The 26573-nt window shown below is 43.0% G+C and overlaps 1 protein-coding gene across 8 annotated transcripts in view; it reads right to left on the minus strand.

Annotated features, from left to right (window-relative positions):
- The window catches only part of arhgap32b (Rho GTPase activating protein 32b), a 233855-nt gene that overhangs the window by 25725 nt on the left and 181557 nt on the right, over nucleotides 1-26573 (minus strand). For 4 of the 8 annotated variants that reach the window (XM_021623782.2, XM_021623783.2, XM_021623786.2 and 1 more), the window contains 2 exons: nucleotides 10551-10601; nucleotides 9898-9972 (listed from right to left, as the gene is read on the minus strand). The exons of 2 other annotated variants lie outside the window; for them this stretch is intronic. In XM_021623782.2, coding sequence (XP_021479457.2) covers nucleotides 9898-9972; nucleotides 10551-10601 — 126 coding nt within the window. The remainder of the gene's footprint in view (nucleotides 1-9897; nucleotides 9973-10550; nucleotides 10602-26573) is intronic. 2 more of the 8 variants (XM_021623784.2, XM_021623788.2) reach the window with 1 other exon arrangement.

Raw genomic sequence — 26573 nt, forward strand, 5'->3', positions numbered from 1 at the left:
GTCCACAGCAAGTCAAATTAAAGCCAGCAGTCTCACCCTGAGATCTGCATGAGAAACTCTAGGACATTTTTTTTAAAAACTGGCATTCAAAAAGGTGTGGAATTTTGACAGTTATGGGGAGCATTGTTGTGATAAAACTGGTGTGGCTGAATGTAATGATATTTCAGGATGCTCAAACAGTAATAAAACTTTAGACATTTTGAAAGGAAAGCGTCATTAATTTGGACTAGTAAGGCACTGTAAGCAGCATTGTGAAATATGCCAACATAATGCTGGCTGCAGAGGCACACACAGACACACTTTTCATTCATGACTGTCAGAGTCAACACAAAGCAGCTACTGTCTGTTCTTTATCTTTACAATGTTCACAGTTAAGTACCAGTGTAGAGGGCACTAACAACAATTATGGACTATAAAATAAAATAACTTGAGACTTGAATTGGGCCTCATGACTCGGGGCTCCGACTTGAGACTAATGACTTGAAATTATCTGGCCAGGTTTTGTAACATTTTGTTATTCATTTTGTGGCAGTCTCTCCCTGGGTGACTCTCCATGCAGCCAGAGTGAGTAGCCGCAGCGTTGCCCTTGGCTAGTGAAACACACTCTGTCCTCTGATTGGACCAGCAAACTGTCAATCAACACAGATCGGGTGAGCTAACAGACAGATTGCTGATATGCTGTGCAGCGCAAATATTAAAATTGTAGGGAGCGAGGATCGCCATAATAAATAAATATGCAGCTCCAACAATTGTTTGGTGATCAAGAAAATGTACTTACTTTGCAATCTAACTAGCAATGAGGCATCAAGCAACAATTACTAGCATAGGCCTACTGTTTTTTTGGTATTTCAAAATTGCTTGAAATTGATATTTTACCTAGGTTGCATTTGGAATTTGTTGTTAAAATGTATTATTACTGTGGCGAACTCCCGCCAGTGGATGGCGCTTTGTTCTCTTGTTGAAATGTTTGCGGGTGCTTTTACACATTTAAATGCATATGTGGTAAATCTATATTCCATATAATCCTACAATAATTGATGGCGTTTCATCATTCCATCGCCGTAGCGTTTATTACACTTAGACATTTCTGTTTCATGTTTGGTTGTGACTCGAATAATAATGACTTGGTCTGACCACTAACAACAACATTCCATTTAGCACTTTTGCATAGCTATCCTCTCAGTCAAAATCAATCGATAAAGCTATTCGTAATTAACCAGATTTCCTGCCAACATTTTTGTTTCTCCTACTTAGGCCATTCCCAAGATGATCCAGGGAAACGTTTGGATCAGAATATCAGTGGGAAATACAAGGATCTCAATTGTATTTTTTTTATTATTCTTCTTCTGTTCCTTCTGGGGCAGGAAAAATTCCACTCTCTGCACGCCATGACAGCTGCTGCTGACCTAACATGTGGAGAGGGAGAAAGGATGACAGAGGGGGAGAGAGAGAAAAACGAAGAGGAGCCAAAGCTTGGATGGAGGCCATAGACTGTGAGCTATCAAAACGGTTGTGATTGCTGGAGCACACGTGACAGGTGAGGCTCCTGTGCGCTCTGGGACCGGGTGTGTGGTAAAGTAACCGTTACCGCCGTAAAAGCAAACATCACGCTCGTTCTCTGCAATCGGCCCCGCATCAACAGCCACATTCAATTCCATTAGGTTGGGTGGTTTCAAAGGATGCGTGCAGGCCGAACGTAGACGCAAACCGCAAGGTCAAAGTAAGTGTTGAGAGGGGCATTGGTTGAAACTTCTCTGGAATTGAGATAGGTTGCTTAGATTGCCGAGATAACACGGACAAAAAAGGTATGCTTATGCCATGAAACTAAACCATGCATTTCCATGTAAGTCCAATGGATATAAGTCTGTCGATTGAAGTCTTATCTACTTGCAACATCAGTCCAACAATACTACTGGAGAGAAATGTAAACGGAATCCAACTATTATGTTAACCTCATGTTCTATTAGGAGAGCCTTATTGCAACCTACTCACGATCAGCAGGCTTCACACTCCAGTTACCTGCTCAATTACCCCCTCCCCCATCCCCCTCTTTACAACAGACTCTCTTAAAGCCTTCCGCAAACCTCTGCTCGGCTGGTGCGAACCAGTGTGCTCGCATACTCCCTTAATACACATTCGCTTGAAAAATGAGAAAAAAGCTACAACAATAGTTTGTCCATCTTGAGATGCCGTAGCCAGTATACACTTCCTCAAAAATAGTCAGAATTAATCTAAGATAAAATTAATGACAGATTTCTTGAGTAGACATTTGAGGAGATCTTTTTTTGCACAATTTTACACCGTAGATATTTGGTGCAGTATTTCTCAAGTGAATAACAACAAACCGTTGACCAATCACCAACGAAGGGGCGGTGATTTGCCAAAGATCAGAACGGGAAAAAAAATATCTCCAAATGTAGTCATAATATATGCAGCAACTGTTCTTAACTGTTTTGGATTGGAAGCATTTTTATAGAGTGGGATCATTGTGCTGCCTTGAGACAATGTTTACATTCTTCACCAAGGCAGGTCCTATGGTATTCCATGGGGAAAACTGCTATAGAATATTGAAAAATGACACCATTGAGAGATTAATACATTAACACAGTTTAATGGTCTTCTCCAATTATATGCAAGCTGTGGCCCAAAAATATATTTAATTGCCAGTGGTGTCCATGTGAGCCAGTTAACCAACAATGCAGTTGAGAAGAACTTGGTGCTCCGGTACCACTTGCCGTGTGGTAGCAGACTAGGGTGGCTGGAGTCTTTGGCAATCTTTAGGGCCTTCCTGTGGCACTTCTTGTTATAGAGGTCCTGGATGGCAGGAAGCTTGGCCCCAGTGATGGACTGGGCCGTACACACTACCCTCTGTAGTGCCTTGCGGTCAGAGACCGAGCAGTTCCCATACCAGGCGGTGATGCAACTAGTCAGGATGCTCTCGATGGTGTAGCTGTATAAACGTTTTGAGGATCTGAGGACCCATGCCAAATCTTTTCAGTCTCCTGTGGGGGAATAGGCTTGTTGTGCCCTCTTCACAACTGTCTTGGTGTGTTTGGAAAATGACAGTTCTTTGGGTGATGTGGACACCAAGAAACTTGAAGCTCTCAACCTGCTCCACTACAGCCGTGTGATGAGAATGTGAGTGTGCTCGTTCTTACTTTTCCTGTAGTCCACAATCACCTCCTTTGTACTGATAACGTTGAGGGAGAGGCCAGGCCTCTGACCTCCTCCCTATATGCTCTCATTGTTGTCGGTGATCAGGGATAACACTGTTGTGTCGTCGGCAAACTTGATGGTGTTGGAGTCGTGCTTGGCCATGAAGTCTTGGGGAACAGGGAGTAAATGGATTCTGGTTGGGGTACGTACGGTCACTGTGGGGACGACGTCATCAAGGCCATCGGATGAACCACAAAACATATCTTGGGTGGACCAGAGAGTTCATTCCGACGTCTTATTTTCAGCAAGTCCCCATGAAACTGCTTTGTAAGACATCCATCTTAGCCTTTATCGAGATAAGGTTTATGACATTTAAACTGAAAAGCCAAATTTACCTCTAAAGGATCAATGTGGTATCGCAAAGCTATGAACAGTGAAATGAAAATTCAACACTATTTTTGCGAGCATAAGGGAATTGTGAAGGAGTTTGACCCATAGAAATAGAATAGGTCTGCCTATAAGACACTTTTAACTACAGCGGCTTGCGAGTTTTCACCCCACTTGGCGTTTTTCATATTTTGTTGCCTTACAACCTGGAATTAAAATTGATTTTTGGGGTGTTTGTATCATTTGATTTACACAACATGCCTACCACTTTGAAGATAAAAAATATTTTGTATTGTAAAAAACTAAAATATGAACACTTGAGCATGTCAATACTTTGTAGAGCCACCTTTTAGAGAAATTACAGCTGCACGTCTCTTGGGATATGTCTCTATAAGCTTGGCACATCTAGTCACTGGGATTTTTGCACATTCTTCAAGGCAAAACTGCTCCAGCTCCTTCAAGTTGGACGGGTTCCGCTGGTCTACAGCTCATCTTTAAGTCATACCACAGATTCTCAATTGGATTGAGGTCTAGGCTTTGACTAGGCCATTCCAAGACATTTAAATGTTTCCCCTTAAACCACCTGAGTGTTGCTTTAGCAGTATGCTTAGGGTCATTGTCCTGCTGGAAGGTGAACCTCCATCCCAGTCTCAAATCTCTGGATGACTGAAACAGGTTTCCCTCAAGAATTTCCCTGTATTAAGCTCCATCCATCATTCCATCAAATCTGACCATTTTCCCAGTCCCTTCCAATGAAAAACATCCCCACTGCATGCTGCTGCCACCACGCTTCACTGTGGGGATGGTATTCTCGGGGTGATGATAGGTGTTGGGTTTACGCCAGACATAGCGGTTTCCTTGATGGCCAAAAAGCTACATTTTAGTCTCATCTGACCAGAGTACCTTCTTCCATATGTTTGGGGAGTCTCCCACAGGCCTTTTGGCGAACGCCAAATGTGTTTTCTTATTGTTTTCTTGAAGCAATGGCTTTTTTTCTGGCCACTCCTCCGTAAAGCCCAGCTCGGTGGTGTGTACGGCTTAAAGTGGTTCTATGGACAGATACGCCAATCTCCGCTGTGGAGCTTTGCAGCTCCTTCAAGGTTATCTTTGATCTCTGTTGCCTCTCTGATTAATGCCCTCCTTGCTGGTTCATGAGTTTTGGTGGCCGGCATTCTCTTGGCAGGTTTGTTGTGGTGCCATATTCTTTCAATTTTTTTGTACTGGATTTAAAATGGTGCTCTGTGGGATGTTCAAAGTTGTACTTCTCCACAACTTTGTCCCTGGCCTGTTTGGAGAGCTCCTTGGTCTTCATGGTGTTGCCTGCTTGGTGGTGCCCCTTGCTTAGTGGTGTTGCAGACTCTGGGACCTTTCAGAACAGGTGTATATTTACACTGAGATCATGTGACACTTAGATTGCACACAGGTGGACTTTGTTTAACTATTTATCGTACTTCTGAAGGTAATTGGTTGCACCAGATCTTATTTAGGGGCTTCATAGCGAAGGGGGTGAATACATATGCACGCACCACCGCATTTAAAAAAAAGTTCACTTCACCAATTTGGACTATTTTGTGTATGTCCATCACGTGAAATCCAAATAAAATCAATTTAAATTACAGGTTGTAATGCAACTAAATTGGAAAAACGCCAAGGGGGATGAATACTTCTGCAAGACACTAACTGCTGTTGAATTTTAACAGACCATCACAATTTGCTCAGTCATTGAAGGTAACGAGCTGGGAAAGCAGTATCAACCTAACCCGATACATAGTTGGGCAATGACTGGTACCTCATTAAACTCAGTAGGAGGCAAATAATCATTTTAGGGTAATTGTCAAAGGATTGTTTGGGTTGATTTGAGTTTCAAGAGCTATGTAATGTATGTTAGCAATTGCGCTAATGATAGTTAGCCACGTCCATCAAACTGGTCGTTACTAGTTACCACAGACAAAGTCATAAACCCCACCTATTTCTACAATTCCTCGTCTTTAATGTGATTTTAACAATAACCCTAACCACATGCTTAACCTTTAAGATACATTTTATTTTACATACATTTTTACGATATAGAAATGTCTGACTTTGTGGCTGTTGGAACTAGTGGAAACTGTTCATTTGACTCTGGGGAAGTAGATAAGGGCTTCAACTGCCAAAATCCCTTTCATGACAGGACTGCCCCATGACTGTTACATTGTAACAATAACTTCACGTGAATCTGTCTTTGGTGATCGAAAATAATCAAAAGCATCTGAAAGAATTTCAGAGAAGATCAACAAAACGTCTCATTGAACGACGTCATTTCAGGTCGTCAATCAATGAGTGGTGAAAAGGTGCCAAATCATTAACGGGCAGATTCAAACCCCATTCTACTGGAGTGCACACTGTACTAGACTAAAACAAATGAAATCCCAGACCGTAATACATTCTTACCTGCGAAACGCAGTGGGATTCTCACTTGATGATGGGACTTTAAATAGGGAATCCAAGGTCAACAGTAGACATTTCCTTCCAGAAGCTGTTGCTCTAACTGCAACTCCTTATCATTTGGTTCATGACTAATTACTTCAAAAGACACCGCCGACTAAACTTAAATCACAAAACGTATGGTACAGTACCAATGGACAGTGAATAGCAGTCGAAAGAGAATTCGGATAAGTGTGCGCCTCGCTCCTCAGCTCGTCAATCGCCCCCCAAACGAAGTTTCTCCAAGCATTCTTCCCTTTTTTCCCTTTCAGTTAATGACCAGCCCCTTCCAGTGTCAGTTTACAACAAAACTACATTCACAAGACATCGCATGGAAACACTGTGCCAATCTATGTGGAATACAACCGCAATTCTGTTTCAAATTGGGTCATTCATTCCTCTCTTTATGGGAGCAGGCAGGAATATGAAAATGTCACTCGCAATCATCGTATAGTTTAATGACGCTGAAAATAGATCAATGTCGTGGTGTCTGCAGTATAATAAGAATGACTAAATAATTTGCTATTCGCTGTGTAAATATATCTAACTTCGATGATGATAACCATATCATGCTTCAACCCGAACCACATACAAGTACATGTAAATTAAAACATGTCATAGAAAAATCTAATCGATCTCGCACCTCAAAGTGGCATATTTGTTAGGAAATAATATACTGTCTTGGAACAAAAGTGTTCAAATCAAGTTTCTCACAGTGGTAAAGTTGGTTTGAGAAGCTATATTCGCCAGACATTCGTTCATATGAGGAAATCAATCAATTGAAATAAATTCATTAGGCTATGGATTTCACATGACTGGGAATACTGTTGGTCACAGATACCTTAAAAAATGGGCCTCACAATGGGCCTTAGGTCTTTTACTTGAGATTTGTGTGTATTGTTGTGAAATTGTGAGATATTACTTGTTAGACATTACTGCGTTGTTGGAGCTAGAAACACAAGCATTTCGCTACATCCGCAATAAAATCTGCTAAACACGTGTATGTGACAAATACAATTGATTTGATGGTATTTTTGTGCATTCAAATTGCCATCGATAAAATGCAATTGTGTTCGCTGTCCGTAACTTATGCCTGCCCATACAATAACTCCACCACCAACCACTCTGTTCACAGCATTGAAACCAGCAAACCGCTCGCCCTCATGATACGATACACGTGGTCTGCGGTTGTGAGGCTGGTTGGACCTACTGCAAAATTATCTAAAACGACATTGGAGGCAGCTTATGGCAGAGAAATTAACATTCAAATATCTGGCAACAGCTCTGGTGGACATTCCTGCAGTCAGCATGCCAATTGCACTCTCCCTCAAAACTTGACATCTGTGGCATTGTGTTGTGTGCACATTTTAGAGTGGCCTTTATTGTCCTCAGCACAAGATGCACCTGTGTAATGACCGTGCAGTTTATTCAGTTTCTTGATATGCCACACCTGTTAGGTGGATGGATTATCTTGGCAAAGGAGAAATGCTCACTAACAGAGATGTAAACAAGTTTGGTCCCATAACTTGAGAGAAATACGCTTTCAGTGCGTATGGACAATTTCTGTGATCTTTTATTTCAGCTCATGAAACATAGGACCAACACTCTACACGGTGCGTTCATATTTTTGTTCAGTATATAATAAAAAAAATATGTATAACATTTAGGAATCATTTTATGAGAAAAGCAAAGGTTGTACAACATGGACAGTTGATATGACGTTAAGTCACGTGGTTGAAGAGTTTTTATATTTATTCAATATTTATATAAAATTAAGAAGGTGCTTTTGGGGAAAGCAAAGAGTGTGCAATGTGTGTCCTTACCTTGTGAACAATCCAAAGTTGGTTTGAAGTGTCTACGTCATGTGATCAAGGAGCAATTGAAATTCAAAGTAAAAAATGTAACTAATAAAGTATGGTTGGAGTTGTCTTGAGGCCAAACGATAAGGACATCCTCTATTTATTATGAAGTGGCAGATTCTGATGCAAAGGCAAACTCCACTTCTGAAAAAGATTGCTATTCCTGCACCAATAAATCTGTCAATATTACAGGGCACCAATGCTACAGAAGCAATAAATATAGTGGGAGAACATACCACACATCGTTTTGTGGAACTGTACACACTATGTGCATTCAATGCATGCAGGGTGAAGACTAAGCTCCCCTTTTAAGACTCAGGTAACATTTTCTCAATCTCTCCACTCGGACACAGACTTGACTGTGTAATATGGTTTGACGTTCTCAAATGAAATGACATGGGAAACGCCTTGATTACTCAGTTACTCTCAAACAACCCCTCCTAAAAGTAGCTTATATGAAACAAACCATTCCCTTTGTATTCACCTTGGCATACTATGCACAAGTTGTGTGCACACCAAAAACATGACCCTAAGGGGTCATTGTAGGTGCGAGAGCACCCTGGTCCCGCATGAAAGAGAATGAGGGCTTAAGTTTCCAATACAATCTCCCCCACATCATTCCTCACAGGCCCAAACTACACTAGGTCTCTGTGCCTAACATAGTTTCACGGCCCAGGACGTGTCGACCAAAGTCCCATGGGCAGAAGCTGGACAAATCTTACTGTCTCCTTCACACATTCTCTCTCTCCTTCCTTCTATCTCTCACTTTGTTTTTCTCATAGACACATCCAGCTGTCTTGGCTTGTTTGTGCTCCTCACAGCTGCCCAAGTCACTATACTGGTCTCCAGACAGGAAGCCATCTCCAGCCCACGGAGGAAGTAGGGGATGGAAAGAGTAGCAGGTTCAGAACATCTGGACAAACGCCTGCCCTACTGGAGCAGTCAGGCTGGAGAAAGGAGCAGAGCTCAGTGTTTGAATAAGTGGATCAGACTTAAAGTAACATAAAAGTCCAGTTACACCATAACCCTTCATCCAAGTGAGAGTTTGCAGATGTCCTTTTACACTCAAGTTAAAAATGCCTACTTATTTTCGAGAGAGAGATCCGTGTCGGCTTTACACAGTAACTCAGATCGACAATTTCAAAGGCATATCCATACAGAGGTGCTGCCAACTGCAAAGGACTTCTTTCAATCGGCTCACTCTGACATTTCAGAGGTAGAAATCTAAATCCCAGTTAGTTGGCTAAAAGGACAGAGGCCATTTTCCATGCATGGGTAGCTGGTCAGTGTACGTTTGAACACTCCAGGGCCCCCCCTGTTAGGAATGTAGCAATTTCAGTCACCATAGAGAAGACTGTTCTTCTTGCTGTTGTAGGACAATGCTTAATGCTCCAAAGGATAATTGTATAGCCCCCACTTTAAAGAGGGGACTTGAATAAATCAAAACAGTCTAGACCCCAGCCACAGCCGAAAGTCTTTCAGGTGAAACCAGAGTCGACAACTACAGCTGACTGGGAAACAGATAGGGGGACAATTGCAGAGGTCTGAAGAAAAAAGCAGCATGATCATATTTTCAGTCCATTCATTTGCATATACAGAGAACAGTTAAAAAATAAATCCTGATAAACCTGAAATAAAAAGGGTAAATAACAAAGAAACACATTCACTGGAAAACAAATCTAGTTGTCAGCTAATCAAGTCTAGTGCATGTGAATCTGATAAAGGTGGATACATTTCACTCCGACAACAGTGTTCAGGTTAGAGAGTGAGTGGATTTAGCAGTTCAAGTGAAGTCCCCACGCACCAAGAGAAGGCTCCTGAAGTATATTTTTTTACATCATAGCGTGCACTAAGAATGATGAGTAACTAACTAATAATTAACCAAGGACTCTGGTCCTAGTGCATGGGTATTGTAAAGACTTTGTGAACAGACAGACCGACAGAGTGCCCCAGTTGCGTGTCGTGTGCGTTAGTAGGGGGTTAGCTCTAGGGTGGTTATGGCACATGTATGGATGGATACACACGGGTCTACCTGAGCTCAGGCTGTAGTGGTTTAATGGGTCGGCCACCCATGCATTGTCCTGCTTTACACTCTCCATCTCCAAATCTGCATGCAGGTGCACAGACGGATGGACGGGAAGGAGAGGAGGGTAGGAGCGGGGGGAACGGAGAGGGAGAGAATGGTTCTGTTTAGAGGAGGAACATGGCAGGAACAACAGCTTTTCTTCTGTTTCGAGACTGTCAATCAGTCAGATAGCTTGGCGTCTGACACTTTCATAATACATCATTGGACGGTGAATACTTAAACTTTGTAGAAGTGTCATTGAAAGAAATGGCAGCAAATCAAATCACTTACTGTCAAAATTGGTGTCAGGCAGTAGAAAGTAGCATTAAGTGTTGTAAAAAACAAATTCAATTTGACAACCAGGTGTGAAAGGAGGAAACAATGTAGGGAAGAAAAGTGTGTGGCCGTGTTCAAATGATTTAAAAGTGCATCCTTCCTCCCTTTCTCTAATCACTGATTAGACATAATTGGAGAAGGGAATGCAATGTTTCCATCACATGGCTTTTACCTGTCCCGTCATTTAAAAAAAATCATTATTGACTACATCAAGGAAGGAAAGAAGGAAAGATGCCTTGAACTGTGCGAGTGAGGGGGAGAGGGGGGTGTATACCAGCACGCACAGGGTGGGAAGAGACTCCAGGAGGCAGGCCGCAGACCCGAGCAGGGGGATGCTGAGGTGGGTTGGGGGGCAGAGGGGATGACAGTGAAATAAACAACAAGATTAAAACATTTGTGGAGCAGAGTGAAGCCATGCAACAACAAAAAAACGACATGCAAATGGTCAGATTTGTGAACAACATGGCAGCCCAAAGAGAGGAGATCACCTAAAAGCAAAGGGTTTGGCAAGCAAACATGAGTAATTTCCACAGTGTGCTTTCTTTGTGTGCATTCAGGACACTATGTGTGACAGTATGACAGACAGCATGATGCATTCTTTTCATATTGACAATATGCTGGGAAACATTGGCTTTAACTTCTGTGTGCCAGATAACATTGGGCCTTAACCCCTAACAAAACCTGAGACTACATAGTTATGATGATGATGATGCTATTTCCTCATTGCGGATCTTGTGGGGGGTTGTCTTTTTTGTGTGCCATGTCATCACTTCCCTGTTCCCTCTGCCTTGATATCGTTCCCAGCAGGCCTTGCATGGTTCAGCTCCTACCCGGCCGCCCACCCCAAAGCAACTGAGATGTTTCTGACACAGTCATTGGGTGATTCACCCCTTGGATTGAAAGGGATTTTTCAAGGCTGATTTAAATTAGGCTAAACGTGCCTTTGGCTGTGCGAGAGAGTGCATGGGGCTCTGTCCCAAATGGTACCTTATGCCCCATATAGGGCACTACTTTGGGCCAGAGCTAATGAAGCTTTGGTCAAAAGTAGGTCATTTTATATAGGGAATAGGAAACCATTTCAGGATATAGGATAGGAATAGGACATGATGCCATGGAAAGGGCTTGGCAGTTTGGTCATTCCAAAACATTGCATTTACATTTGAGTAATTTAGCAGACGCTTTTATCCAGAGAGCCTTACAGTTAGTTATTGTAATATGAATGCACTAGGTGAGACAACCAAATATCACAGCCATAGTCAGTACACTTGTCCTTAATAAATAAGTTATCAGCAAAGCCAGTGCTAGTAAGAAAAGACAAGGGGGGTAAGACGGATGAATTATTTAAGATGTTCTTTGAAGAGGTAGGGTTTCAGATGTTATCGGAAGATGGGCAGGGACATGACAAAAAGAACAAAGAAAAGCAAAAACATTTCACGATTCATCTAAGAGCAGTACCCGTGTTAGAGTGTACAACCATGACAGAATTTCTATTACACCTATCGGAATGTTGTGGCTGCACTTTCTGAATGTAATAGGGCTTCATGCTACACTCGTGTGTTGAATGGTTGTGTTTGTTTTGGCTACCTATAGATCAGCAATACGTGTTTGCATCGGATTAGTATTGAAATTATGCAAACAGAGACATGAGACGCGAGTTTAAGTGGTTATTCAAGAGCGTGATAACTATTGATTCATTTATCATGTTGTGAAATTTTGCAGTTGTGGAATTTTCATTGGACACATATAGTAATACAGTAACTTCATATTCAAGCAAAGATATCAATATAATGATCTAGGTGTTACAGTGCATTTGGAAACTATTCAGACCCCTTCACTTTTTTCCACATATTATTACTTTACAGCCTTATTCTAAAATGTATTAAACTGTCTGAGGTCCTGAGCACTCTGGAGCAAGTTCACATCAAGGATCTCTTTGTACTTTGCGCCGTTCATCTTTGCCTCAATCCTGACTAGTCTCCCAGTCCCTGCCGCTGAAAAACATCCGCACAGCATGATGCTGCCTACAACATGCTTCACCGTAGAGATGGCATTGGCCATGTGATGAGAGATGACTGGTTTCCTCCAAATGTGACACCTTGGTTTCATCAGACCAGAGCATCTTGTTTCTCATGGTCTGAGAGTCCTTTAGGTGCCCTTTGGCAAATTCCAAGTAGGTTGTCATGTGCCTTTTACTGAGGTGTGGCTTCCGTCTGGCCACTACCATAAAGGCCTGATTGGTGGAGTGCTGCAGAGATGGTTGTCCTTCTGGAAGTTTCTCCAACCTCAAATGAGGAACTCTGGAGCTCTGTCAGAGTGACCATCAGGTTCTTGGTTACCCCCCTGACCAAGGCCCTTCTCTCCCGATTACTCAGTTTGGCCAGGCGGCCAGCTCTAGGAAGTGTTTTGGTGGTTACAAACTTCTTCCATTTAACAACGATGGAGGCCACTGTGTTCTTGGGGACCTTCAATGCTGCAGAAATGTTTTGGTACACTTCCCAAGATATGTGCCTCGACACAATCCTTTGTCGGATCTCTGCAGACAATTCCTTCGACCTCATGGCTTTGTTTTTGCTCTGAGTTGCACTGTCAACTGTGAGACCTTATATGGGCAGGTGTGTGCCTTTCCAAATCATGTCAAGTTGTAGAAACATCAATGATGATCAATGGAAACAGGATGCACAGAAAGTAAGATGGCACTGACAGAAATGGCAGTTCTACTTCTAGCTCTTAACTTATTTGGGATAGGGGGCAGTATTTTCACGTCCGGATGAAAAGCTTGCCCAAAGTAAACTGCCTGTTTCTCAGGGCCAGAAGCTAGGATATGCATTTTAAATTATGTCTGTGAGTATAACAGAACTGATATGGCAGGCGAAACCCCGAGGACAAACCATCAACAAAAAAAAGTCGGCGTACCACTGTTCTCAATGGCATGAACTTTAATTAAAATCCCAAGTCCTCCCAAATTGCAGTTCCTAGGGCTTCCACTAGATGTCAACAGTCTTTAGAATTTTTTTTGGGCTGGATTAACAAGAAGTTAAGTTTTATTTTGACATATTGCATGTGTATTTTCAAGAATGTTAAATATTTACAATTCTGTAGTTTGAATTTGGTGCCCTACACTTTCACAGGATGTTGGTCAGGTGGGATGGTAGCGTCCCATCTAGCCTAGAGAGGTTAAGCAACTTTGCAATATTTCATTTTTTTGGTGTGTTATTTCATACATTATTAGCCCAGAATGTTTTATTTGTGTTATTACATACAGACAGAAATAACTTCAGGACATTTTCTCCAAGATCGCATAGCAGTTCAGACGTCTTTTGTCCTCGTCTTGTCGTGTCCTGTATATATATATATTTACAACTTTTTTTCACATACATTTTATTTTTATTTTCCATCAACTCATCTTCTAAACACTCTCCTGCAACCAGCCTCACCAATTTATATTTATAAAAAAGTATTATTTACCTCAGATCTGCAATCCTTCAGGAAGCTAGCCAGAAACTCCAGGAGGCTGGCCAGAAACTAGCCAGAAGCTAGCCAGGAGCTAGCCCAGAAGCTAATCAGAAGCTAACCACGGTTTGTGGTCATCGGCTGTCCTTTAGTTCGAAAATCTATCGAAAATCTATCGCCAGTTTTGTACGGCGCAGCGCGGCTCGGGAAACGGAACATACCGGACCATTTTTTTTTCTCTCCATGTCCCTGGATTTCAACTGCTCTCTGGACGTTCATACCCGGATCTCACAGCTAGCTAGCTGCTATCCGTGTGACAGTCGGCTTTCGTCGATTCCGGAGCAAACATCGATTGTTCCGGTGCTAGCCAGCTCCGTCAATCACGCCTGAGTTCCATCATTCACTCCTGGGCTGCAGTCACCTATCCGGACCCGTTTCACTGCCTACGCGGAGCCCCACCGGGCCTTCACAACCGGACTGCCGACGTTATCTACCTGAAGGAGATCCGGCTGGCTCCTCTGTCGCGACGTTACCGGAACGCCCATCTGCGGCCCGCTAACCGTTAGCTGTCTTTCCGGCTGCTATCTGAATAGACAATCGGACAATTTATTTATTTGAATTATTATGTTTTCTTCTCGGGCCTCTATAACTATATCTATTGTTCTTATTTTTGTTGTTGTGTGATTTGGATTAATCCCCTCTACCACACGGAACCCCACTAATCTACTGACCGAACGCAAGAGGTGGCTAACAACAGACTCCATCCTATGCTAGCTTGCTACCGGTTGGCTTGGCTAGCTGTCTAAATCGCCGTGACCCTAAACCAACCTCTCCACTCACTGGACCCTTTTGATCACTCGACTAAGCATGCCTCTCCTTAATGTCAATATGTCTTGTCCATTGCTGTTCTGGTTAGTGTTTATTGGCTTATTTCACTGTAGAGCCTCTAGTCCTGCTCACTATACCTTATCCAACCTATTAGTTCCACCACCCACATATGCAATGACATCTCCTGGTTTCAATGATGTTTCTAGAGACAATATCTCTCTCTTCATCACTCAATACCTAGGTTTACCTCCACTGTATTCACATCCTACCTTACCTTTGTCTGTACATTATACCTTGATGCTATTTTATCGCCCCCAGAAACCTCCATTTACTCTCTGTTCCAGACGTTCTAGACGACCAATTCTTATTGCTTTCAGTCGCACCCTTATTCTACTCCTCCTATGTTCCTCTGGCGATGTAGAGGTGAATCCAGGCCCTGCAGTGCCTAGCTCCACTCCTATTCCCCAGGCGCTCTCTTTTGACGACTTCTGTAACCGTAATAGCCTTGGTTTCATGCATGTTAACATTAGAAGCCTCCTCCCTAAGTTTGTTCTTTTCACTGCTTTAGCACACTCTGCCAACCCGGATGTTCTAGCTGTGTCTGAATCCTGGCTTAGGAAGACCACCAAAAATTCAGACATTTTAATTCCAAACTACAACATTTTCAGACAAGATAGAACTGCCAAAGGGGGCGGTGTTGCAATTTACTGCAAAGATAGCCTGCAGAGTTCTGTCCTACTATCCAGGTCTGTACCCAAACAATTTGAACTTCTACTTTTAAAAATCCACCTTTCTAAAAACAAGTCTCTCACCGTTGCCGCCTGCTATAGACCACCCTCTGCCCCCAGCTGTGCTCTGGACACCATATGTGAACTGATTGCCCCCCATCTATCTTCAGAGCTCGTGCTGCTAGGCGACCTAAACTGGAACATGCTTAACACCCCAGCCATCCTACAATCTAAACTTGATGCCCTCAATCTCACACAAATTATCAATGAACCTACCAGGTACCTCCCCAAAGCCTTAAACACGGGCACCCTCATAGATATCATCCTAACCAACTTCCCCTCTAAATACACCTCTGCTGTCTTCAACCAAGATCTCAGCGATCACTGCCTCATTGCCTGCATCCGTAATGGGTCAGCGGTCAAACGACCTCCTCTCATCACTGTAAAACGCTCCCTGAAACACTTCAGCGAGCAGGCCTTTCTAATCGACCTGGCCGGGGTATCCTGGAAGGATATTGACCTCATCCCGTCAGTAGAGGATGCCTGGATATTTTTTAAAAATGCCTTCCTAACCATCTTAAATAAACATGCCCCATTCAAGAAATTTAGAACCAGGAACAGATATAGCCCTTGGTTCTCCCCAGACCTGACTGCCCTTAATCAACACAAAAACGTCCTATGGCGTTCTGCATTAGCATCGAACAGCCCCCGTGATATGCAGCTGTTCAGGGAAGCTAGAAACCATTATACACAGGCAGTTAGAAAAGCCAAGGCTAGCTTTTTCAAGCAGAAATTTGCTTCTTGCAACACTAACTCAAAAAAGTTCTGGGACACTGTAAAGTCCATGGAGAATAAGAACACCTCCTCCCAGCTGCCCACTGCACTGAAGATAGGAAACACTGTCACCACTGATAAATCCACCATAATTGAAAATTTCAATAAGCATTTTTCTACTGCTGGCCATGCTTTCCACCTGGCTACTCCTACCCCTGTCAACAGCACTGCACCCCCAACAGCAACTCGCCCAAGCCTTCCCCATTTCTCCTTCTCCCAAATCCATTCAGCTGATGTTCTGAAAGAGCTGCAAAATCTGGACCCCTACAAATCAGCCGGGCTAGACAATCTGGACCCTTTCTTTCTAAAATTATCTGCCGAAATTGTTGCCACCCCTATTACTAGCCTGTTCAACCTCTCTTTCGTGTCGTCTGAGATTCCCAAAGATTGGAAAGCAGCTGCGGTCATCCCCCTCTTCAAAGGGGGGGACACTCTTGACCCAAACTGCTACAGACCTATATCTATCCTACCATGCCTTTCTAAGGTCTTCGAAAGCCAAGTCAACAAACAGATTACCGACCATTTTGAATCTCACCATACCTTCTCTGCTATGCAATCTGGTTTCAGAGCTGGTCATGGGTGCACCTCAGCCACGCTCAAGGTCCTAAACGATATCTTAACCGCCATCGATAAGAAACATTACTGTGCAGCCGTATTCATTGATCTGGCCAAGGCTTTCGACTCTGTCAATCACCACATCCTCATCGGCAGACTCAACAGCCTTGGTTTCTCAAATGATTGCCTCGCCTGGTTCACCAACTACTTCTCTGATAGAGTTCAGTGTGTCAAATCTGAGGGTCTGTTGTCCGGACCTCTGGCAGTCTCTATGGGGGTGCCACAGGGTTCAATTCTTGGACCGACTCTCTTCTCTGTATACATCAATGAGGTCGCTCTTGCTGCTGGTGAGTCTCTGATCCACCTCTACGCAGACGACACCATTCTGTATACTTCCGGCCCTTCTTTGGACACTGTGTTAACAACCCTCCAGGCAAGCTTCAATGCCATACAACTCTCCTTCCGTGGCCTCCAACTGCTCTTAAATACAAGTAAAACTAAATGCATGCTCTTCAACCGATCACTACCTGCACCTACCCGCCTGTCCAACATCACTACTCTGGACGGCTCTGACTTAGAATACGTGGACAACTACAAATACTTAGGTGTCTGGTTAGACTGTAAACTCTCCTTCCAGACCCATATCAAACATCTCCAATCCAAAGTTAAATCTAGAATTGGCTTCCTATTTCGCAACAAAGCATCCTTCACTCATGCTGCCAAACATACCCTTGTAAAACTGACCATCCTACCAATCCTCGACTTTGGCGATGTAATTTACAAAATAGCCTCCAATACCCTACTCAACAAACTGGATGCAGTCTATCACAGTGCAATCCGTTTTGTCACCAAAGCCCCATACACTACCCACCATTGCGACCTGTACGCTCTCGTTGGCTGGCCCTCGCTTCATACTCGTCGCCAAACCCACTGGCTCCATGTCATCTACAAGACCCTGCTAGGTAAAGTCCCCCCTTATCTCAGTTCGCTGGTCACCATAGCATCTCCCACCTGTAGCACACGCTCCAGCAGGTATATCTCTCTAGTCACCCCCAAAACCAATTCTTTCTTTGGCCGCCTCTCTTTCCAGTTCTCTGCTGCCAATGACTGGAACGAACTACAAAAATCTCTGAAACTGGAAACACTTATCTCCCTCACTAGCTTTAAGCACCAACTGTCAGAGCAGCTCACAGATTACTGCACCTGTACATAGCCCACATATAATTTAGCCCTATCAACTACCTCTTTCCCAACTGTATTTAATTTATTTATTTATTTTGCTCCTTTGCACCCCATTATTTTTATTTCTACTTTGCACATTCTTCCATTGCAAAACTACCATTCCAGTGTTTTACTTGCTATATTGTATTTACCTTGCCACCAAGGCCTTTTTTTTTTTTTGCCTTTACCTCCCTTCTCACCTCATTTGCTCACATTGTATATAGACTTGTTTATACTTTATTATTGACTGTATGTTTGTTTTACTCCATGTGTAACTCTGTGTTGTTGTATCTGTCGAACTGCTTTGCTTTATCTTGGCCAGGTCGCAATTGTAAATGAGAACTTGTTCTCAACTTGCCTACCTGGTTAAATAAAGGTAAAATAAAAAATAAATAAAAATATCAGAGTGGCGATAACTTACAGCATTACAACAAGAAATACAACTTTCCCAAATTGGACCCTTTGTTCGTACCCCCAGGGCAATTTAACTTATCCCAGAGGCTGCTCGAAGTCGCGAAGAAGTATTCGGAGTGGACTTCTCGGCCGACTCAGAAGGCGGGTACACCATCCACCACTTCCGAGTACATTACTCGCTAAATGTTCACCCTCTGGACAATCAAGTAGACGAACTCAGGGTGAGGTTCTCCTTCCAGAGAGACATCAGGGACTAGCATTCTGTTTCACAGAATCATGGCTCTCTCGGGATATACTGTCCCTGTTCATACGACCAGCTGGGTTCTCAGTTCATCGCGCAGACAGGAATAAATAACTCTCTGGGAAGAATAAATGTGGGGGTGTATGCTTCATGACTAACTACTCATGGTGTGATTGTGATAACATACAGAAACTCAAGTCCTTTTGTTCACCTGACCTAGAATACCCCAGTGAAATGCAGACTGTATTACCTCCCAAGAAAATTCACTTTGTTTATAGTCACAGCCATATATATTCCCCTCAAGCCGATACCACGACGGCCTTCAAGGAACTACACTGGACTTTGTGCAAACTGGAAACCACATACCCTGAGGCCGCATTTATTAAGCAAATTTGAGGAAAACGCTACAGAAGTTCAATCAACACAAACTGTAGTATTCGCTTAGGAAAAATACAAGATCACAGCTAGTCGCCTTTTCAGAATGCCTACAAGGCACTCCCCCGCCCTCCCTTCAGAAAATCAGATCAAGACTCAATGTTGCTCCTCTCTTCCTAATAGGCAGATACTCAAACACGAAGTACCAGTGCTAAGGTCTATTCAACGCTGCTCTGACCAATCGGACTGTCCATGCTTCAAAATAGTTTTGATCACTCGAACTGGGATATGTAGCCTCTGAGAATAACATTGATGCTTACACGGACACAGTGACTGAGTTCAACAGGAAGTGTATTTTGGACGTTTTTCCCTCGGTGACTATTAAAACCTACCCAAACCAATAACCGTAGATAGACGGCAGCATTTGCACAAAACTGAAAGGGCGAACTACCGCATTTAACCATGGCAAGGTGACTGGGAATATGGCTGAACACAAACAGTAGTTATTCTCTCCATAATGCAATCAAACATGCAAAACGTCAGAACAGAGACAAAGTGAAGTTGCAATTCAATGGCTCAGACAGAAGACGTATGTGGCAGTGTCTACAGACAATCCCGGATTACAAAGGGAAAACAAGCCACTTCGGACACCGACGTCTTGCTACATGACAGGCTGAACACCTTTTCCCACTTTGAGGATAACACAGTACCAACGAAGCGGCCAGCTTTCAAGGACAATCGGCTCTCGTTCTCCGTGGCCGACATGAGTAGGACATTTAAGCGTGTTAACCCTCACAAGGCTGCCGGACCAGAGTGCATCCCTAGCAGTGTCCTTAGAGCATGTGGAGCCCAGCTGGCTGGAAACGGACTTATTCAATCTCTCCCTATCCAGGTCTGCTGTCCCCACTTGCTTCAAGATGTGGTTCCTGTACCCAAGAAAGCAAAGGTAACTGAACAAAATGACTATCGCCCCGTAACACTCACTTCTGTGAGTACTTTGAGAGGCTAGTTAAGGATCATATCACCTCTACCTAACCAGACACCCTAGACCCACTTCCATTTGCTACCCGCCCCAATAGAACATACGATCTAGTCGCCATCACACTGCACACTGCCCTATCCAATATGAACAAGAGGAATACCTATGTCAGAATGCAGTTCATTGACTATAGCTCAGCCCTCAACACCATAGGGGCCCTGGATCGAGAACGCCGCCATGTGCAACTGGGTCCTGGACTTCCTGACGGGCCTCCCCCAGGTGGTGAAGGTAGGAAACAACATCTCCACTTCACTGATCCTCAACATAGGGGTCCCACCAGGGTGAGTGCTCAGCCCCCTCCTGTACTCCCTGTTCACCCATGACTGTGTGGCCACGCATGCCTCCAACTCCATCAAGTTTGCAGACAACAGCAGTAGGCCTGATTACCAACAATAATGAGACAGCCTACAGGGAGGAGGTGAAGTCCCTGGCAGTGTGGTGCCAGGAAAATAACCTCTCCCTCAAAGTCAGCAAAACGAAGTAGCTGATCGTGGACTTCAGGAAACAGCAGAGGGAGCACGCCCCTATCCACATCGACGAGACTGCAGTGGAGAAGGTGGAAAGCTTCAAGTTCCTCGGCGTACATATCGCTGACAATCTGAATTGGTCCACTCACACAAACAGTGTGGGGCTTGGCCCCTAAGAAACTTTTACAGATGCACAATTGGAGCATTCTGTCGGGCTGTATCACCGCCTGGTATGGCAGCTGCACTACGTATCACCGGGGGTACACTGCCGAGCCACAGTCTGTTCACCTTGCTATCATCAAGAAGGTGAGGTCAGAATAGGTGCATCAAAGTTGGGGCCAAGAGACTGAAAACCAGCTTCTGTCTCAAGGCCATCAGACTGTTAAATAGCCATCACTAGCCGGTTACCCCCCGGCAACTCAACCATGCACCTTAGAGGCTGCTGCCATATACAGTTGAAGTCAGAAGTTTACATACAGTGGGGAGGACAAGTATTTGATACACTGCCGATTTTGCAGGTTTTCCTACTTACAAAGTATGTAGAGGTCTGTACTTTTTATCATAGGTACACTTCAACTGTGAGAGACGGAATCTAAAAATCCAGAAAATCACATTGTATGATTTTTAAGTAATGCATTTGCATTTTATTGCATTACATAATTATTTGATACATCAGAAAAGCAGAACTTAATATTTGGTACAGAAACCTTTGTTTGCAATTACAGAGATCATACGTTTCCTGTAGTTCTTGACCAGGTTTGCACATTGCAGCAGGGATTTTGGCTTACTCCTCCATACAGACCTTCTCCAGATCCTTCAGGTTTCGGGGCTGTCGCTGGGCAATACGGGCTTTCGGCTCCCTCCAAAGATTTTCTATTGGGTTCAGGTCTGGAGACTGGCAAGGCCACTCCAGGACCTTGAGATGCTTCTTACGGAGCCACTCCTTAGTTGCCCTGGCTGTGTGTTTCGGGTCGTTGTCATGCTGGAAGACCCAGCCACGACCCATCTTCAATGCTCTTACTGAGGGAAGGAGGTTGTTGGCCAAGATCTCGCGATACATGGCCCCATCCATCCTCCCCTCAATACGGTGCCGTCGTCCTTGTCCCCTTTGCAGAAAAGGTTGGGATGGTGTTCTTGGGGTTGTAGTCATCCTTCTTTTTCCTCCAAACACGGAGAGTGGAGTTGAGACAAAAATATAGCTTTTTGGTCTAATCAGACCACATGACCTTCTCCCATTCTTCCTCTGGATCATCCAGATGGTCATTGGCAAACTTCAGACGGGCCTGGACATGCGCTGGCTTGAGCAGGGGGACCTTGCATGCGCTGCAGGGTTTTAATCCATGAAGCCGTAGTGTGTTACTAATGGTTTTCTTTGAGACTGTGGTCCCAGCTCTCTTCAGGTCATTGACCAGGTCCTGCCATGTAGTTCTGGGCTGATCCCTCACCTTCCTCATGATCATTGATCATTGCATGGAGCCCCAGACCGAGGGTGATTGACCGTCATCTTGAACTTCTTCCATTTTCTAATAATTGCGCCAACAGTTGTTGCCTTCTCACCAAGCTGCTTGCCTATTGTCCTGTAGCCCATCCCAGCCTTGTGCAGGTCTACAATTTTATCACTGATGTCCTTACACAGCTCTCTGGTCTTGGCCATTGTGGAGAGGTTGGAGTCTGTTTGATTGAGTGTGTGGACAGGTGTCTTTTATACACGTAACGAGTTCAAACAGGTGCAGTTAATACAGGTAATGAGTGGAGAAGAGGAGGGCTTCTTAAAGAAAAACTAACAGGTCTGTGAGAGCCGGAATTCTTACTGGTTGGTAGGTGATCAAATACTTATGTCATGCAATAAAATGCAAATTAATTACTTAAAAATCATACAATGTGATTTTCTGGATTTTTGTTTTAGATTCTGTCTCTCACAGTTGAAGTGTACCTATGATAAAAAGTACAGACCTCTACATGCTTTGTAAGTAGGAAAACCTGCAAAATCGGCAGTGTTTCAGATACTTGTTCTCCCCACTGTACACCTTAGCCAAACACATTTAAACTCAGTTTTTCACAATTCCTGACAGTTGATCCTAGTAAAAATGTCTTAGGTCAGATGGGATCACCACTTTATTTTAATAATGTGAAATGTCCTAATAATTGTAGAGAGAATGATTTATTTCAGCTTTTATTTCTTTCATTACATTCCCAGTGGGTCAAACATTTATATACACTCAATTAGTATTTGGTAGCATTGCCTTTAAATTGTTTAACTTGGGTCAAACGTTTCAGGTAGCCTTCCACAAGCTTCCCACAATAAGTTGGGTGTTGTGGCCCATTCCTCCTGACAGAGCTGGTGTAACTGAGTCAGGTTTGTATGCCTCCTTGCTCGTACATGCTTTTTCAGCTCTGCCCACACATTTTCTATGGGATTGAAGTCAGGGCCACTCCATTATAGACAGAATACCAGCTGACTGCTTCTTCCCTAAATAATTATTGCATAGTTTGGAGCTGTGCTTTGGGTCATTGTCCTGTTGTAGGAGGTAAATTGGCTCCAATTAAGCACTGTCCACAGGGTATGGCATGGCACTGCAAAATGGAGTGATAGCCTTCCTTTTTCAAGATCCCTTTTACCCTGTACAAATCTCCCACTTTACCACCACCAAAGCACCCCCAAACCATCACATAGCCTCCACCATGCTTGACAGATGGCGTCAAGTCTCCTCCAGCATCTTTTCATTTTTTTCTGCGTCTCACGAATGTTCTTCTTTGTGATCAGAACACTTCAAATTTAGATTTGTCTGTCCATAACACTTTTTTTTTCAATCTTCCTCTGTCTCGTGTCTGTTCTTTTGCCCATCTTAATCTTTTCTTTTTATTGGCCAGTCTGAGATATGGCTTTTTCTTTGCAACTCTGCCTAGAAGGCCAGCATCCCGGAGCTGCCTCTTCACTGTTGACGTTGAGACTGTTTTTTTGGGGGTACTATTTAATGAAGCTGCCTGTTGAGGACTTGTGAGGTGTCTGTTTCTCAAACTAGACACTCAAATGTACTTCTCCTCTTGTTCAGTTGTGCACTGGGGACTCCCACTCTTTCTATTCTGGTTAGCGCCAGTTTGCACTGTTCTGTGAAGGGAGTAGTACACAGCGTTGTAAGAGATCTTCAGTTTCTTGGCAATTTCTCACATGGAATAGCCTTCATATCCCTGAACAAGAATAGGCTGATGAGTTCCAGAAGAAAGGTCTTTGCTTCTGGCCATTTTGAGCCTGTAATCGAACCTGCATATGCTGATGCCCCAGATGCTCAACTAGTCTAAAGGCGGCCAGTTGTATTGCTTCTTTAATCAGAACAGTTTTTAGCTGGGCTAACATAATTGCAAAATGGTTTTCTAATGATCAATTAGCCTTTTAAAATGATAAACTTGGATTAGCTAACAACGTGCCTTTGGAACACAGGAGTGATGGTTGCTGATAATAGGCCTCTGTACACCTATGTAGATATTCCATTAAAAATCAGCCGTTTCCAGCTACAATAGTCATTTACAACATTAACAATGTCAACACTGTATTTCTGATCAATTTGATGTTATTTTAATGGACAAAATAGTTAGGCTTTTCTTTCAAAAACAAGGACATTTCTAAGTGACCCCAAACTTTTGAACGGTTGTGTATATATAGACATGTAATCACTGAACACTTTAATAATGGAGACATACTGCTATAATCATCTCATATGTATATACTATATTCTCTTCTACTGTATTTAGTCAATGCCACTCCGACATTGATCATCCTAATATTTATATATTTCTTAATTCCATTCCTTTACTTTTATATTTGTGTATTGTTAGATACTACTGCATTGTTGGAGCTAAGAATACAAGCATTTCGCTACACACGCAATAACATCTGCTAAATATGTGTATGTGACCACTACATTTTATTTGAACTGAGCTCAATTTCGAGTCTCATAGCAAAGGGTCTGAATGCTTACAGTAGCAGTCAAAAGTTTGGACACACCTACTCATTCCAGGGTTTTTCTTTATTTTGACTATTTTCTACATTGTAGAAGATTAGTGAAAACATCAAAACTATGAAATAACACCTATGGAATCATGTAGGAAACAAATCAAAATATAATTTATATTTGAGATTCTTCAAAGTAGCCACCCTTTGCCTTGATGACAGCTTTGCACACTATTGGTATTATCTCAACCAGCTTCATGGAATGCATTTCACTTAACAGGTGTGCCTGGTTAAGTTAATTTGTGGTATTTCTTTCTTCTTAATGCGTTTGAACCGATCAGTTGTGTTGTGACAAGGTAGGTGGGTAGACAGAAGATAGCCCTATTTGGTAAAAAAAAAACAAGTCCATATTATGGAAAGAACAGCTTAAATAAGCAAAGGGAAACAACAGTCCATCATTACTTTAAAACATGAAGGTCAGGAAAATGTCAAGAACTTTGAATGTTTCTTCAAGTGCAGTTGCAAAAACCATCAAGCGCTATGATGAAACTGGCTCATGAGGACCGCCACAGGAAAGGAAGACTCAGAGTTACCTCTGCTGCAGAGGATAAGTTCATTAGAGTTAACTGCACCTCAGATTGCAGGCCAATTAAGTGCTACACAGAGTTCAAGTAACAGACATCTCAACATCAACTGTTCAGAGAAGACTGCGTGAATCAGGCCTTCATGGTCAAATTGGTGCAAAGAAACCACTACTAAAGGACACCAATAATAAGAAGAGACTTGCTTGCGACCAAGAAACCTGAACAATGGACATTAGACTGGTGGAAATCTGTCCTTTGGTTTGATGAGTCCAAATGTTAGATTTTTGGTTCAAACCACCATGTCTTTGTGAGATGCAGAGTAGGTGAACGGATTATCTCCCTCTGCATGTGTGGTTCCCACCGTGAAGCATGGAGGAGGTGTGATGGTGTGGGGGTGCTTTGCTGGGGACACAGTCAGTGATTTATTTAGAATTCAAGGCACACTTAACCAGCATGGCTACCACAGAATTCTGCAGCGATACGCCATCCCATCTGGTTTGCGCTTAGTGGGATTATCATTTGTTTTTCAACAGGACAATGACCCAACACACCTCCAGGCTGTGTCAGGGCTATTTGACCAAGAAGGAGAGTGATGGAGTGCTGCATCAGATAACCTGGCCTTCACAATCCCCCGACCTCAACCCAATTGAGATGGTTTGGGATGAGTTGGACCGCAGAGTGAAGGAAAAGCAGCCAACAAGTGCTCAACATATGTGGGAACTCCTTCAAGACTGTTGGAGAAGCATTCCAAGTGAAGCTGGTTAAGAGAATGCCAAGAGTGTGCAAAGCTGTCATCAAGGCAAAGGGTGGTTACTTTGAAGAATCCAAAATAGAAAATATATTGATTTGTTTAACACGTTATTGGTTACTACATGATTCCATACGTGTTATTTCATAGTTTTAATGTCTTCAGTATTATTCTACACTGTAGAAAATAATACAAATAAAGAAAAACCCTTGAATGAGTAGGTGTGTCCAAACTTTTGACTGGTACTGTATGTAAATAAGGTACCTGTTTTAAATTTTTATTTTTTATTTTTTTAATGTATACATTTGCAAACATTTCTAAAAACCTGTTTTCGCTTTGTCATTATGATGTAATGTGTAGATGGATGAGAATAAATAATAATTTAATCAATTTTAGAATAAGGCTGTAACGTAACAAAATGTGGAAAAGGTCAAGGGGTCTGAACACTTTCCAAATGCACTGTCTGTTTTTATTTTGCAGTCTAGTGTTGTGTTGAATACACAAGCCTCTTCAATCAATCCCGAGGCTCATGCTGTCACTAAACCTTCCATGTGGAATGCTAGGTGCTTTAGCCTCAGCTGGCCTTAGACAGAGACACATGTGTAGCGCATTACCCTTACTCCTCCACAGAGTGGCACTAGCACCTGCTGCAGTTTAGTCACCACGACATACCAAAATCCCATCCACCACATCATCACACCACACACTTCCAGATGAGATCCTTGTTGGGAACCCCCCCCCCCCCCCCCCCCCACAATCTCACCAGACATTATAATACCTTATCACACTGATATACACATTTTCTATAACCAATTGCTTCCTGCTAGCAGAAATAGAGATATCTAGTTAGTCGTTCATAGTTACTAATGTCAAA

This window comes from Oncorhynchus mykiss, chromosome 12, assembly GCF_013265735.2.
Source record: "Oncorhynchus mykiss isolate Arlee chromosome 12, USDA_OmykA_1.1, whole genome shotgun sequence".
Taxonomy (NCBI): domain Eukaryota; kingdom Metazoa; phylum Chordata; class Actinopteri; order Salmoniformes; family Salmonidae; genus Oncorhynchus; species Oncorhynchus mykiss.